This window comes from Gymnogyps californianus, chromosome 7, assembly GCF_018139145.2.
Source record: "Gymnogyps californianus isolate 813 chromosome 7, ASM1813914v2, whole genome shotgun sequence".
Classification (NCBI taxonomy): Eukaryota; Metazoa; Chordata; class Aves; order Accipitriformes; family Cathartidae; genus Gymnogyps; species Gymnogyps californianus.
Window position 1 is genome coordinate 30,739,954 of NC_059477.1, and position 15,225 is coordinate 30,755,178.

The 15,225-nt window shown below is 40.8% G+C and overlaps 1 protein-coding gene across 2 annotated transcripts in view; it reads right to left on the reverse strand.

Moving 5' to 3' along the window:
- Positions 1-5,125: 5,125 nt before the first annotated feature.
- TFCP2L1 (transcription factor CP2 like 1) overlaps positions 5,126-15,225 on the reverse strand; it is a 32,268-nt gene continuing 22,168 nt past the window's right edge. For both annotated transcript variants that reach the window (XM_050900169.1, XM_050900170.1), the window contains exons 7-15: positions 14,509-14,619; positions 12,672-12,763; positions 11,213-11,261; positions 11,023-11,116; positions 10,039-10,129; positions 9,266-9,366; positions 8,116-8,258; positions 5,987-6,038; positions 5,126-5,536 (exon numbers count right to left, since the gene is read on the reverse strand). In XM_050900169.1, the coding sequence (XP_050756126.1) occupies positions 5,499-5,536; positions 5,987-6,038; positions 8,116-8,258; positions 9,266-9,366; positions 10,039-10,129; positions 11,023-11,116; positions 11,213-11,261; positions 12,672-12,763; positions 14,509-14,619 (771 nt within the window). In that variant the 3' untranslated portion in view covers positions 5,126-5,498. The remainder of the gene's footprint in view (positions 5,537-5,986; positions 6,039-8,115; positions 8,259-9,265; positions 9,367-10,038; positions 10,130-11,022; positions 11,117-11,212; positions 11,262-12,671; positions 12,764-14,508; positions 14,620-15,225) is intronic.

Here is a 15,225-nt window from a genome sequence, read left to right on the forward strand (position 1 = left end):
CAAACAGATTATAATCTTAAGAAAATATTTCTATTAGTAACATAAAGTTAAACCATTCCATAACTGGAGGAGAAAGAGAAGCTACAGTCTGAATACAAGCATTTCTTTGAGAACAGTCAAAAACAAAAACAGAAACGGACAAAAAAAACCTGTCCCAGTCATCCACCAGATGATTGTTAGAATTACAGCCAATGCTTAAGCAACACAACACTGAGCTAGGAAAGTCATCGTACGGTTGTTCTGCTTAGGGAGTAGCTCTTACTAGTTTACAAAGCATTGGGCAATCTATTTCTCTTTTAGTCTAACTAATTTTCAGAAGCTGCAATATAAAACTGCAGCGTTAGTGCAAGAATATGCTCGTCTTCACCAAGGCCTGGGATTTATATTGCAGAAATTCATCAAATTTACATCACTCCAAGTGTACCATGTCCAAATCACCTAGAGTCGTTATTATGGACTTTTACATTTCAACCCAAGGAATGGCTGGGTTTTGAAGCTTGATCAACCAGAGTCATTCACATTGAACTGCAATTAAACAAAGCAGAGTACCAGTTAAAGCCAAAGAACACAAGTACTCAGCACATATATGTGTTGATACAGTATGGTATGTATGTGTGTATATATATGCATAAATATGTATATGTTACATTATAAGGAGAGTGCCATTCAGGACTTCTCAACTGCAAGAATCCTTTTACCACCTCCAAGTCTTGAAACTTCAGCCCATTAAATTTCACACCAAGACAATGAGAACTCCAATATTTTCCAGACTGAATTATCATTTCTATTTTAGCCAATTAACCAAGCAGGGTCACCTGAAAGAACAGGAGCTTTAATTTTAATAACACCAGCCCTGCCACCTCAGGCAGATGGTGCAAATTTCTATCACCAGATTATTTGCCCCTTCCCTGCCCTGCAGTTGTGTATCATGGGCATTTCTATGAGTTCTCAGACCATCACCAGAGTCGTACTAACTGATCTGTATCACTTTACTCAGCTGTCAGAGAAAATGCCGCAATTCATGAAATAATTTCAAACAGCCAGTACGGATCTGACAAGAACCCAGGTTTATACTTTGCAGTACTGGCTGGAGTCATATTGATTTTAATCATGTAATGGTTCTGCCTTTTCATCCCCCGCAAGTCCACTTCTACTCATAGTAGCTGTCATCATACATACAACCTAAGAGCTGGACAGTTTGGGATACCATACTATTCATTGTAATCCTAAAACCCAGACCTTATAAAGGTCTGCTGTACAGATTTCACGTATAGAGCTGAAAAAAAGCCTCATTTAAATCTCTTCGAGCAGGAGGTTTCATTTGTTACTTTTTAAAAAAGAAATAAGAGCAACAACAAAAAAAAAGAAGCAAGAATAAATGTAACAGGCACTTAAAAGCAAAGTAAATACAAGACCCTTTTGGATATTTAGATGAGGCAGAGCTACTCATCTCCCTTGCCTTTAGCCTATCTAGAATTTACACATCTAGCCCAGACTAATCATTTGTGCTTCCTCCAGTCTTGAGGAAACGAAAGTTTCCTTTTGGAGGCTGTCACATCCTCAAACAGGGCAAATGAGTCTCTCCAGAGATGGCAGACCCTCTGTAACCACAGGGAGAGTCTAAGATTACCTGCCACTTATACAGGTGAGACAAGTCTCTCTCCCACTCCTCACATAAGCCACTAACATAAATCCTCAAGGCTTTGCTTGGTTCCTGCATGGACAAACTCACCAACTTCAACAGGGCAAGGGTTTGCTTTTACGTTTTTGGGAGGCAGAGAGGAAGGTTCGTCGGCAGTCCAGTCTCACACCAACGTTGCTCTGACCACTTGCACTAGCCGCTCAGACACAATGGTTCACGACCAGTTTGCCCACGTACAACAACCAGTTGGTTACACGGCATCATGCAACAAGGGCAAAGGGTGCAATGTTTTCCTAACACCCAGAGATGCATCGCAGTCTACACCTTTCTCAAGGGGGGCAGCAGAGGGAGAGGTGCTGATCTCCTCTCTCTGGTGACCAGCAATAGGACATGAGGGAATGGAATGAAGCTGCGTCAGGGCAAGTTCAGATTGGACACTAGGAAAAGGTTCTTCACCGAGAGGGTGGTCAGTCACTGGAACAGGCTCCCCAGGGAAGTGGTCATGGCACCAAGCCTGTCAGAGTTCAAGGAGCGTCTGGACAACGCTCTTAGTCATATGGTTTAGTTTTAGGTAGTCCTGCAAGGAGCAGGGAGTTGGACTCAATGACCCTTATGGGTCCCTTCCAACTCGAGATATTCCATGGTTCTAAGTTGAAGTAACTCGACATTCTCCTAGACACCAAACTAACTGTGCTGTGTCTTCATGGGCGTGTATGTTACTTGACTACCATCCTCCAAATTTCTGCTGGGACCACGGAGGTTCAACAAGGACTAGAACTACTCTGTCAAGTAAGTGTAGGCCTTACACACACATTAAAGTTACACAGCTTTACAAACAGGCTAACATAGATAAAACAGTAGTGCCCACTCAGTAGGACAATATTTATAATCTATGGGACTGTTTACTCTGGTATACCTTCTTACAGCGTGGAAAGGAGAACAAGATATATTGTCAAATTCACCCTCATATCAGTATAAAATTATTTTATTTTGAAAAATCTAAATATAACAAGGCCCTAACGGAGAGTTATTTTTGTTCAAAATTAATCAAGCAAGTGCTACTGAAACACTATGAGGACTTTTGCATATAATTCCTTATGGGCAAGATTTGTTTTTTAAATAATCAAGAACAAGTTATATTTTTTTAAATAAGCAAACAGTTCTCAGTCCCTAACTCTGGGAGCAAAGCTACCTCTATCCTTTCTTCACACTGCTGCGTTTCAGTATTGCTGTGTCCCCTGAATTACAGGGCTATCACATATAAGTGGATACGGTACAGCTACACTCCTGGCAACTCCAAGGTCTTTTAAACCCTTCTCATCAGGTCAGATTCACCTCTCTGAGTTGCATGCCAACAACGGTCATGCCATATATTGGGCCAGTATTACAAAACTTGATGAAGAAGCACAGCCAACATACATCTTCCAAAGCACTTTCCACAAAATAAACCAAACAGCTCCTGGTACGCAGGAGCACATTGGTCCCACCTACTCACAAAAACAGCTGGAATTTACTCCCTGTTTTGGAAGGCAGCTGTAACTGTGTGGCCACAACCCGGACGCCTCAGTGACCAGGGCTGGGGGCTCCCCAGCTGCCCCCCTCCATGCACACAGCAGTGCAGAGCAGGTTGCAAAGCCAGGCATGTGACACAGGCACCAAGGCAGGGTCAAGGTTGACATGGCATCACCTTCCTCTCAAAAAGATGGCATTTCCCATCCTCCACAAAGGCATTTCTTCCCCCAAAGCTCCCCCCAGCCTCTCTGTCTGACCTCCCTTCTCTGTCAGGAGACCACTTACAACCTCCTCACCTATGCTACCTGGTCCTCAACCAAGAAGCCTCAAGCTCCTTCACTTCAGGGGGAAGAATTGCCATGTCCCGAAGCCTGAGCGTCCTTTTTGGAGAAACACTACAATTCATGGAGCATACAGGACAGCCAGTTGAGCAAGATCGTGCCTAAGTAGGCACTGTTACTCAATTAGCTGAGTTGGCTGAAGGTTTTCCCATTGTAACAAGATTTTTCTATTCTAATATTATTTTTGGTGTAAAAAAAATCAGTGGGGATGGGTGGGGTTTTTTGCACAAAACTTGATGCTTTTAATGAAAAAAAGGTTGCTTTTCTCAATATTTTGCTGTTTATTTCTGTTGGGAAAACTTGAAACACATCGTTTTTGTCAGAAAAATATCAGTCTGTGTCTGTCCGAATTCCTCCGGTGTCAGCTGGGAGCTGTAATTCACAGGCTCCATGTCCCCCTCTTTCCCAGAAGGCTGGGCTCCTGGGCACCCTTCCAGCCTTCATGACGCATTCCCCCTTTGACTAACCCACAGTAAGAGCATCATGGGATCTGTAACCCAGCCAAAGAACTCAGCCCCAAGGGAGACATGGCGCACAAGGCACTTGAATGGTAATTTCTGAGGTCTGCAACAGTAGCTCAAACTGATGCTGCTTTAAGGGCCAAATGGATTTAATTAAATGTTTCCATTTCAAAAGGCTAGAACATTTTATTCAGCATTTTCCAGCTGACAATTTCTCATTTTTTGAAAAATTTCCATTCCAGGAAAATTTTTGGTCTTTCAGCTTTCCATCTGAATTCAGGATGAAATTAAATGTTCATGTATCAGAATTTGATGCTATATGGACATTCAGTTTGGGAAACAGCCTTATTAATTAGCTGCCAAAAGTGAAATTACTCCATCCATGCAAGAAGGGCGTGATCCAGTTTGCCTTTGACATCAGTGGAAGCCACTTTTTCAACTTAGTGGAGCCTGGATGGCGTCCTAAAAGACCAAGGGAGGGTGGAGTTGACCATAGTGGCAGATATTGGAAACAGGAGTCAAAAGTGAAATAGCAAGAATATAAGAAGCAGCAACTAAGATGATCTGTTACCTTGACTCAGTCAAAACTCAGGTTTACTTACTTTAGTGAGTAACAGGAGGAAAAATCATTAAGATTATAAAACCTAATTCCCAGTTACGGTAAAGATAGCAGTTAATCAATGCTTTGTAGAGTAGAATAAATCCATAGTATGAATTTGCCATGAACTCTATAACTTTCAATGTTCAAAACATTTTCTCAGAAAACCTTCATATACTCCACTCAAGGAGACTAAAGCTAAAGATATAATATGGTACTGAACTTCTTGCCTCAGGTTGTCTGTCCTCCCTTGAACCCCACAAAATTGTTCTGCTGGATGGGTATTACAGAAGCTTTGTCAGGAGGGACCGAGGTCTCTGGACTTTGAGCACATCTACGGGTGGAGAACAGCTAAGACTGGGCTTCCAGGGTTGACAGTCTGGGTGAGGACTGCGCACCAAATCCATCTTCTGTATTGCCCAATCTGTTTTTGGATGTAGCCCCAAGCCTTCCACCTCAAAGAGTAAAAGAGGAGCCCCAGGGAGCCTATGTCCATCAGCAACAGGGTATGTGTTGAAAGCAAGAGAGCACTCAGAACAGTAAATAAATCAATTCACCCAACCGTGAGGGGTCTAGAGAATTGGTTTTTGTTTATCTTTCATTTCCCTTTAGTACAAGGCAGATGTTTCTAAGTAATAAGCAGAAACCTCGACAATTTTTAAGACTGAAGAGGAAGGGAGGGAGGAAGAAACATGTACAAGCTTTGAGGATGTTCTCAGCTCCAGCTTAAAAAAACAAAAACAAAAAAAAAAAACCAAAAAAACAAAACCACACACCACCAAAAATGTGTATCTGTAAAAGCAAGTTTTTCCTTAAGCTGTTTGGTAATTCTTAGTTCATAGGAGCATTTTATCCAGAAGGTTCTTCATGCTTCCAGTCTAGGTTGTAGCAATCTCAGTGAGGCACTAAATTTTAGGCTGTTAAAGTCTTTCTGTGCAGCACGGTCATTTTAAAATGATGTGGTAGCCATCATTGCTTTCAGCTGTAACAAAGAAATGCAAAGCATTTTTTCATTGCTTTTAGAAAACAGCACAGATACAGAACTCCATATTTTCTTCTTAGTTAGTTTGCAGTAGTTTGTACTCTTGTTCCACAACCCACTCATGAAAATCAATGTTGAACATCTAGGTCAAAGCATTTACATAAAAAAAATACAACATACTGTCATCTTTTATCATTTTACTAGAAGGTTTTCTGCTCATTTATGTCAGTAGTATCAATGGATTTATGAAAGTTTTATAACAGTGTAACTGAGAGGAAAGCATAGATCAATCAGTCTATCATAGTGTAAGTTGATGCCACACCTTGACTTACGCTAAATTAGATTACTTATCTTTTCAGGATAACAGCACCGAGTTTGCGATAACATTTAGTGCAATTGAAAGGAGAAATTATCTTTAGAGCCATATGTAATAGCGGCAGCAACACATACCTTTTAATGTGCTGATAACAAAACAAGATTCATCTTGGAAGTTTTGCACCATCTGAAGGGCAGAAGGAAAAAGCCAACACAAAATATTTTTAGCAAATTCAAGTTTCTTTCAGTGTCAGCATAGAGTTTAGAGGAGAGGTATCAAACAACATTTGGTGTCTAGTCCTACACAGTCCTGAGTAACCCTGCCCATAAGATTATTAAAGCACATGGCTGATTAATTAAGGTCCTTGCAGCTGCTAACGTGCTTAAGAGAAGCTCATACTAAAGTGCTTGCCTGGAACTGATCTAGCTTGTTCAGCATTTTACCATCCTCTTTGCAGCTCTTGATCCTGCAAGTTCTTATACCACTCCAATTAGTCTATTAAAGACTGTGCTCTTAATTGCCTTCAGTGAAGCTATACTAGTTTAGACTGGATGAAGACAGTCCCTCTCCTAAAATCTAACAATGGTAATACACATTCAGCTGAACGATGAAGCTCAGTTGAGCTTACATTAGCATCTGAAATAATATCTAGAGGTGGTCAGCCCTGAGAAATGGACTCCTTGCTGCATAAAGGAATATTGCTACTGAAAAGCCATCTCAGCAGCGTCCACCTGGTTATCTTGACCAGACATTAGTATAGATGCTGTGCTTGCAGGAATCATTTACCTGTTTGTATTTTGTCAAGGCACAGGAATCTTAATGAAACTGCTATGAGAGGCAAGGCAGATCATGGGAAGCAAGATTAGTTTCTAAAGCTATTTGAGTTATTCATGAGAAACAACTATATTTTCAGAACACATGCAGGTTCTAGTGAGGCCCCTAAATAAAGAGGTGAGTTAAGAGATTCAGCTGTCTTCAGATCCAATCTGAAATGCTCATTTAAGCTTCATCTTTAGTCAATGCTTCCTCCCATCTTAGAGTAGCTGTGTGAGACAGAGGAGGTGAATTACCTTCAGGAGGTGTCTCATACAGTTGAAGCAGATGTTGGACACCTAACTTCAGAGGGGAGGTGACCAGAACCTCTCTGATCAGCTCAGAAAATCCAGCTTTAAGCAAAAGCCTTCTCCTAGCTATTGAGTATCTTTCAAGCAGAGCACTTTCCAGCTGTAAGTTCCCACACCAAATATCCTTTTCAACTTAGACTAATCTCCCTATTCTCTTTTGGGTTTGACATCCACCCCCTGCTCCCGCAAATCAAACTTCACTGGCCAGTCTGTGTGTCTGTGCCTAATGATGCATGAAGTACATTCATAGAGTGCCTCACTCTTGCCACTATAGTACTAGAACAAGAAAAAAATTATTAAAAAAGCAATAGACATTGTTAATAATTGACTTAAATAAATACTTAAAGCCTTATACCCCAGCTGGTTCAGGCAATTCCCCTAGCAAGAGTTGCCTCCAAGCACTTTACATCCATAAAGCATCAAGGTTTCAGATTTAATCAGGCTGAAATAGCAAGGAGACTTCAGGAATAAGCATTACAGCCTTCAGTTTAGGCTCCACTTGAGACCCATGCTCTGCTTCATTTGTTTTAACAATGTTTCTTATAAATGAAGCTCCTTAAGTGATTCTGGTGCATGAATGAGTAAGTAATTTAGTGGGGGGAAAAGAGAAAGAAGGGCAACTCACTATTTACCTGCAAGTTAATGGAATGGACTAAATTAAGCCATCATATAATGGGACACAAACAGCTAGCAGAGGTCCATTAAATTATAGTGTGCACTTACACAGCACTGACTGACCCAGTGGCTGTAATCACTGACCAAGATGTAAGACTAATTGCCCTACAGATTTTCAAACTTGCCTTCTTTAGGAAACCTTCATATTTAATTTTAAAGGTTCTCACCTTAGGTCCTCACTTCAAAATTTGTTTAAGTAGCCAACATGAAAAGGAAATGACCGATTTTGTTGTGTTTTGGTTTGTTTTCAAAAAAAGACTCTTTTACAGAGCAAAGATCTTAAAACCACACCAAAATCAATGGCATGCATGAATGATTTGCTCTAAGTATTTGCTCTAACTTGTTGGGATTAGTAACCTTGCAAAGCTTCCTCGAAGATTCATTCCATAATTTAAAAGGTCATTCTAACTTCAAGAAGTCAGACAACTGTTACAGCTCTGACGGAGTTTGCATTAACCCCTTACCTCATTGCTCACTAATACATGGATCCCTGTGGGTCCCTGCCGATAGATTCGATTTATCTGCTGTGGAGAAATGCTGTACAAGTTTGCAATCTTCTCTATTAATTCCAGCGTGGTCAATTCTTCCAAGAAGATTGCATGATATACTGCAACAAGTTGAAAGTAATTACAGAATTACAGAGTAATTATAGAATAGCAACTACAGATAACACCAAGATGCTCAACATCAACAACCAAATGGGTTTAAGATCAAGGTTCAAATCCTGACAGTAGATAAACGAGCTTAGTGCCTTTAAAGCAGCCTCCAAATATCCAGCTTGATGATTTGTAGAAATATACCCAGTATTTGGATGCAGTGGGCAAATAAAGCATGTCACTTTTGCCCAGAGGAAAACACAGGGACTAAAGACAACATGTACCATGGGGCACTAAAAAAACCCTCTCAAAGATGTTGATGTTTTTGGATAATCTACTTTTACTGATGTTGACACGTTAAAGTAGATCCAATTAAATAGTAAAACACATGATATTATGTTATACAAAAGTAGTATTTTATTAGATTTATCCCACTGATCCCACAGGCACAAACTAAAGCCTACAATGTATCAAATAACTGTACATGACAGTATTATTTTTTAAATGCAATCCAAATGGTAGAAACAACCAGGTAGAAAAGCTGTGCCTGGTTAATACTATGTGCAAGAACTAAGGACAATCTCCATCCTCATTTGATCGTACATCAAGTCATGAGGGTTAGTTAAGAGGAGTGAATCCCCAAAAGCTTTGAACTTCCAAGAATTAGAACCTCACTTTAAGACATATCGACCTTCCATTTCCCCGAATATGTTCAAACAAGCCATAATCCAAAGCAAATTGTGGTTATGAAGGTAGTTTTTAATGGTATGGTCCCTGTTAAGAATTGAATAGAGATTTTGCTGCAGCATTCTGCAGATAGCTTGTAAGTTGGGTCTGTTCCCCAGGCAGATGGTACCAGTTGGAATTTGTAGCCCTGAAACTAACCAAAGTGGCAGAACTGGGATGAACAGGACCTCTTTACACACTCAGGACACCAGGCTGTTCCACGCAGGACCTCAGGCAGAAGCAGCATTCTCACCAGATAAGTGTTTAACAAAATCCATACGTAAAAACTTACCACAAAGACTGCCATCTCCATTTTCTCGTTTTTGGTGGAGATGGGACCTGTTTTGCTCTGGTTCTTGACAGACATAAATTGTCATCTTGGGCCTTACATTTCTATGGATTATTAAAAAACAGTAGTGAGTTATTTAGTAGATCTAAAATTGTTCCAGTCAGCTCCCAAACAATGAGAGATGGAATCATTCAGGCTGTGCATAAATACGCAACTAAGGGATAGTCTTGATGCTGGTGATGAGATGTCTTAGGAGGTCTAGTAAGAGCCCCCTGGGAGGTGGTGGTACAGTGCAGAGCACCTTAATCTCTTCAGGATCAGATAAGAATAAACAGTTTACAGCACTTGTCAAGCAGCTCATCAATACCTGCCCTTTACTCATTTGAATCCTGCCATAGAATTTATGATGTTATTGCAATAAAAGTAAGTTTAAGAGTCTTTTGAGGCTCCAGGGGTTGGTTGGTTTGTTTGTTGTTTGCTACCTGTGATGGAGATGCAACACAGGGTATTGTAGGCTGTGTCTTATATGAAGTGGATGGAACCTATCAGCTGGTAGCAAATAAACCACTGGAGATCCACATATGCCATCATTTCAGCAACATTTCTGAGCTGTGCTTGGATTTGAATACCATTGTGATCTCCAGCCTCTGAGATGGCCTCTCTGAAGTGCTAAAAGGAAGTCTAAATGCTACAGCTCCAGGATTAACTTCTAGTTAACACTGAAATTACCAAGGGATGCTGCCATAACAAAAAAATAGGAAGGAAGAAGTACAAACCTTCCTTTGATTGCATTAAAGAGCCGAATTCCATCAGCAGGCCCACAGATTTGAACAAAATCTTCTTTGGACATCTTCAGTAAGTCAGCACCTACATATTTCAAATTGATTTTTTTTCAGAAGTTAAGCAAATCTTAGCTTCCAAATTGTGCGTATGGGCAGCAGGAAAGGGCAGGGGGAGAGAATCCACAAAGCTAAATCAGACAGATTTGCCTAGAGAAGTTGCAAATTCAGAGAGGTGTACACTGCAAATCAATCATTGTGAAACAGAGAGCTAGAAGCTGCCAAAAGAGCAGTGCTGCACTGGAAGATATTCTAGCCAGCTCAGAGACAAGCTAGGTATTTAACATGGGCCATTAAATAGCCCAATTTTCTCTGCCATGTTCACCAGGTTATTTAATCATGTTGCAAGTCAGAGAAAGGCTCCTCAAGGTTTCAACATCTTTAACAATTCCCCCTTCCACCAGTTTACTGCTGTGTACAACTACCTAATGGGAGAGTGCAGTGAAGATGGAGCTGCAGATGGAGCCAGACTCTTCTCAAAGGTGCACAGGGACAGGATGAGAGGCAGCAGACAGAAGATGGAAGATGGGAAACACTGATTAGGTATAAGGAAAAACTTTTTCACTGTACGAGTAGTCAAGTATTTGAAGAGGTTGCTTAGAGACATTGTGAAATTTCTGACCTTGGAGATACTCAAAGGCAACTGCACAAGGCCCTGGACTTGCTTCAAGCAGGGAGTTGCACGTAATGAACTCAAGAAGTCCCTTCTACCTTAACTGATTCTCTTCCATCTTTATTTATTCCATATTTCTACAAACTGTTTTGGCAAATGCTAACTGATCTAAGAACAAAAGAACAACCACACTGGATCAGACCAGTGATCCCATCAACAGTGGCCGGCAGCAGATGCTATTGATATGAAGCATAAGCTGCACTTACAAAAGAGAATAAAGACAAAATAATTGGACTGTTTAAACTCACCCGAAAAACTTGAGAAGAGTCTACAGAATGGAGAGAACCTATTACGATGAAGCCACTGCTGGGCATCTTGAATAGAAGCAGAAGGAAGGAGATGCTACATTGCAAAAAGAATAAGAAGGTCTTGAAATGAACTGTTCACCAGTGTCCTAAAAAAGAAAAGCACCACATTAACATGATCTCAAGTACTTACATCATTGCTGGGAGGCAGGAGCTCCACTTGGTGGGTTGGAGAACTGTTGCTAAAAAAATTATATAAAGTTGGAAGAGAAAAAAAACATTATTTTAAATTTTATATTGCAGTGTCCATCCTCTTCCCCCTCCTCCATTTGACTCAACTGTCACAAGTTATGTACCAACTTGGCTTTTTTCTCTATCAGATTTTTAAAAAGGTGTCCAAAATCTGGACCAAGAAAAGAAAGAAAAAAAAAAAAAAAAATCTCTACTTGAGCCTTTTGTTGGTCACTTGAGATCCTACTCAACACTAAGAGAAAAACTCAGTTTACTGACCTCATTCAAGCTTTTCCATACGGGTAAGTCACTAATATGACACCATCTAAGCAAGGACATTGTGACCTACAGGGTGGCTGAACTCAAAATTTCTATGAGCCAGAAATCTGCTAACTAAATCCACTGTCTAATAATGATTCTTCACAAAAAAATTAATAAAGGACCTTATAATTCAAGCCTGGTGTTATCTTAAACATAGTAAATTGCAATTTAACTGTCTTACACAAAACCACATTTCTACTAAACCCTCCTAAAACATAGACAGGACTTTAACACATCAAGGATTTTCCCAGAGAGTTAATAATCTACCACTGGAAGAAAAGGCTCAACAGACCTCTCTACTAACACCAATTTTTGTCCTTTCAGTGTTTGTCCTTATTCATAGGTTGAGGTCGCACATTGAAAATTTGTGGTACAACATTGATTAATTAATAAGATGTGTGGGAACACGACAAGGCTGCAGAGTCCTAGAGGAGGAAAAGAAAGGCCTATGCCAAATTCCTAGGGAAAAGTATGTTTCAGGGAGGACTCAGAAGTACCGAGGGACCCTGCTGTATATTTCTGTCATCAGCCATCATCTTGGGTGTTTCAGGACCACTAAAACTGTTTTTTCATGACAGCTATATTAACGAATTAAACATGCCTCCTGTTAGTCCTTTGTGCTGGAACAGCTTCTCAAAACCCAGGCTGCTTTGCACCAGACAGGATTTCTTTACTTCCCATTCAACTGGGAATTCAGCACCCCAAACTACCTCAAGACAGAAAGGAAGGAAGAAATACCAACTCTGAAGAGGTGCTGAAGGCTGAAAGCCTCCAACACTCTTGTCAGAAGGTACTGGGAATTGCTGGTACAGGGCATGGTGTGTTCTCTGACACCCACAGAAGAGTAAGAGAGGAAATTCATGGCAGGAATTGCCCTGGTGGTCCTCTGATGCTCACCTCCTAGCCACCACATAAGCATCATTACAGGGAATTCCTGGATGGAAGGTCTTAAAAGGCTTTGTGGGAAATATTTTCCCCTTTCTAGGAGGGGTGGTCCTTGACCTCTTCTTCCAGGGTATGAAATGCATGGACACATAAAACACATGCACATGAAGTCTACCGTATCAACAGGAAAGATAAAGCATTTATTTGTTACATACCCATCTCCAAGGTTGAAGCTGTTGGGAGAACTGTTGTAGCTTGGAGATGGAGCATTGTTCATTTGATAAGGCACATCTGGCCAGGGAGAGCACTGTTGGAAGAAAGGCAGCAGGGATACTTTCATAAGGATGGAAATAAAGGATTTGATTCTCCTCTCATACCACATTCATGCTGTTGCCACGCCACTAACTTCAGCTCATCACTCCTGCTGGGAGGAGGAGACGGGCCATGGATTTTCTACGCTGCTCTCCAAGCGGGCTGTCAGGGGGCCAGATTGATTCCAGTTGTGCATTCCACATTTCTCCCATTTCACAAAGCCTGTCCCCAAATAACACTGGGCCAAAGCGTGCACAGCTGTAAGTCAGAGCAACGCCAGTAAGTCAACTCAGACTGAAGGCAGCAACGATACAGAAATACCCCTGGTCTCAATTATAAATCCCTAATTAAATCCAGGCAAGAGTGACAAATACACTCCAGTGGCATTGCTTCAGGTTTGTACCAGTGAAAGAGCAGAATTTGAACCAGCCTGTAAAACCTCTGGCTATTAGTCAAAGAGCTCGAGTTATAAATGGGTATTTCATGGAGAAAATTTAAGATAGACAGACAGACACAAAGCTACTAAAAGCCTTCACAAATATAGGTCAAACTCCATATTCCATTACAGTAGTGCAAAACCAGACTAACCCAGCTAGAATTGGTGATTCTGTTCTGAATTTAAACCACTGTAATCAGTAGAAGAAATCTAGCCCTGTGGAACCCCCCGCCATCAAGAGCTCAAGAAAACGCTCTGTAGTATCCTTGTTTGCAATGATTAAAAGAAGACAAGTGTAGCTTTGGAGTTTTATCATCTCCACAAATACTAGCAAATATTTTATCATCTTCACAAGCACTAGCAAATATTTAACGCTTTGGCAACCCAGATTTCCCCATGCAATATGTCAAAGTGCATCAGAGCTCATAGGGAGAGTTTGGGATCTGCCAACTCAGTAGAATTATGTCTGTGTACACAAGAGCTCGTTAACAACCACCATGTTGAATTAGAAAACGTGCTGGTCGCTCTGGGCAACGTAAGGAAAATTGAGTGGGAGGGACTGGATCTCACAAACAGGAAGTTTATTTAAATTAAGAAAAAAACCCTCATTTTTAGAAGTCCAGCAAGCCACTTCAAAAAAACCAAGAACTAAGTCAAATGACAAGATATTCCCATAGGGAGATGGAACAGTACTTCTAAACCACTGTCTTGAGTCCTGTTGCTTAGTAATGCTGCAGCCTGGGGTAAGCTTATATATACATCTTCGTAATGGCAGGGAGGGGTAGAAACACATACATCTCTACACCAGATGTATCGGAATATAAGACATTCAAGATATTCCTAAAGTACAAGCCAGAATCTTCTGAGATCTTGTATGTAATAGTAGCTTCATAGGCACATTCACAGAAAAACAGATTAATAATTTAATCAGATAGCCTATTCATCTGTTCAAGTGCCCCATCTCCAACGTGAGCTTTTGCCAGACAGTTCTGAAGAAAATACCTCCTACAATGGGCATCTAAGCGCCATGACAAGTGCCCGGGAGCACGGCAGAACGTAGAGAAAACTTTTTTTTTAAAGCTAGGCTGTTAAGGGTTGGTTTATACCCTTAAACATAAGAAACTTTGGCATCTTTTATAAACTTCAACGGTGAGAGATGTTTTATAATTTCACTCAGCTCTCAGTTTCAATCAGATCTGGGCATACGTGTCTCCACATACAATCTCCAAGGCTCAGTCAGACTGCATTGTGTCTCAAATCTGTCTCCCAACATGCTGAAGTAGGATGTGTCTAAAACACTTTACCTCTGTGAGAATAGTTGTCTCATAGGAAGGCTGATACTTCTCCTTCTCTTGGGTGGTCTTCTTCTCCATTTTTTCCCTGTCAGTCTTCTGTTTTCTGTCTGCTCCTTTAGGCTATAAGCACAAGCACAAGCTTTCCCTTATGCGAAGTATTACAAGTTTGGAGACAGAGGCCAACAGATTTTTTTTCTAATCTGTTCATAAAAGTCTCCTTCAGATTTATGGGGACTCTACATATGGAACAAGATCAGATCTGCATTTTCTAGACAAAAAAAATTAGTCACACATCTATACTGTTTCTATAAATTCCCATTAATGCCTATTGCAATTCCAAAATAGGCTGACCACAGTCCTGAGATTTGATACCAACTATTTCAGCCCATGAGTCCCACAAGTTATGCACCTCAACTGGTATTTGTACCATCTCTCCAGGAACAGGAAAGACACTGCTCACAGGAGCAAAACTGGAGCAGCAGATCCTTTGAGAAAACAGGCCTATGAAAAGCTTGTTGTTAAGTGGCTGCAGGTCTGCCATGCCCAGATTAGGAGCTGCAGAGATGCTTTCTCTCTGAATCTTTCTCTCCTCCAGGTAGCATGGAGAGGAACTCTGCTGCAACAAGCAAAGGGTATTTGAGATCTCCAGGATATACGCTCATTGTTCACAGAGGATTGAATTAAAGAAACTGGAGATGCCATAATGTCTTGATTGCCTAGGAGCAC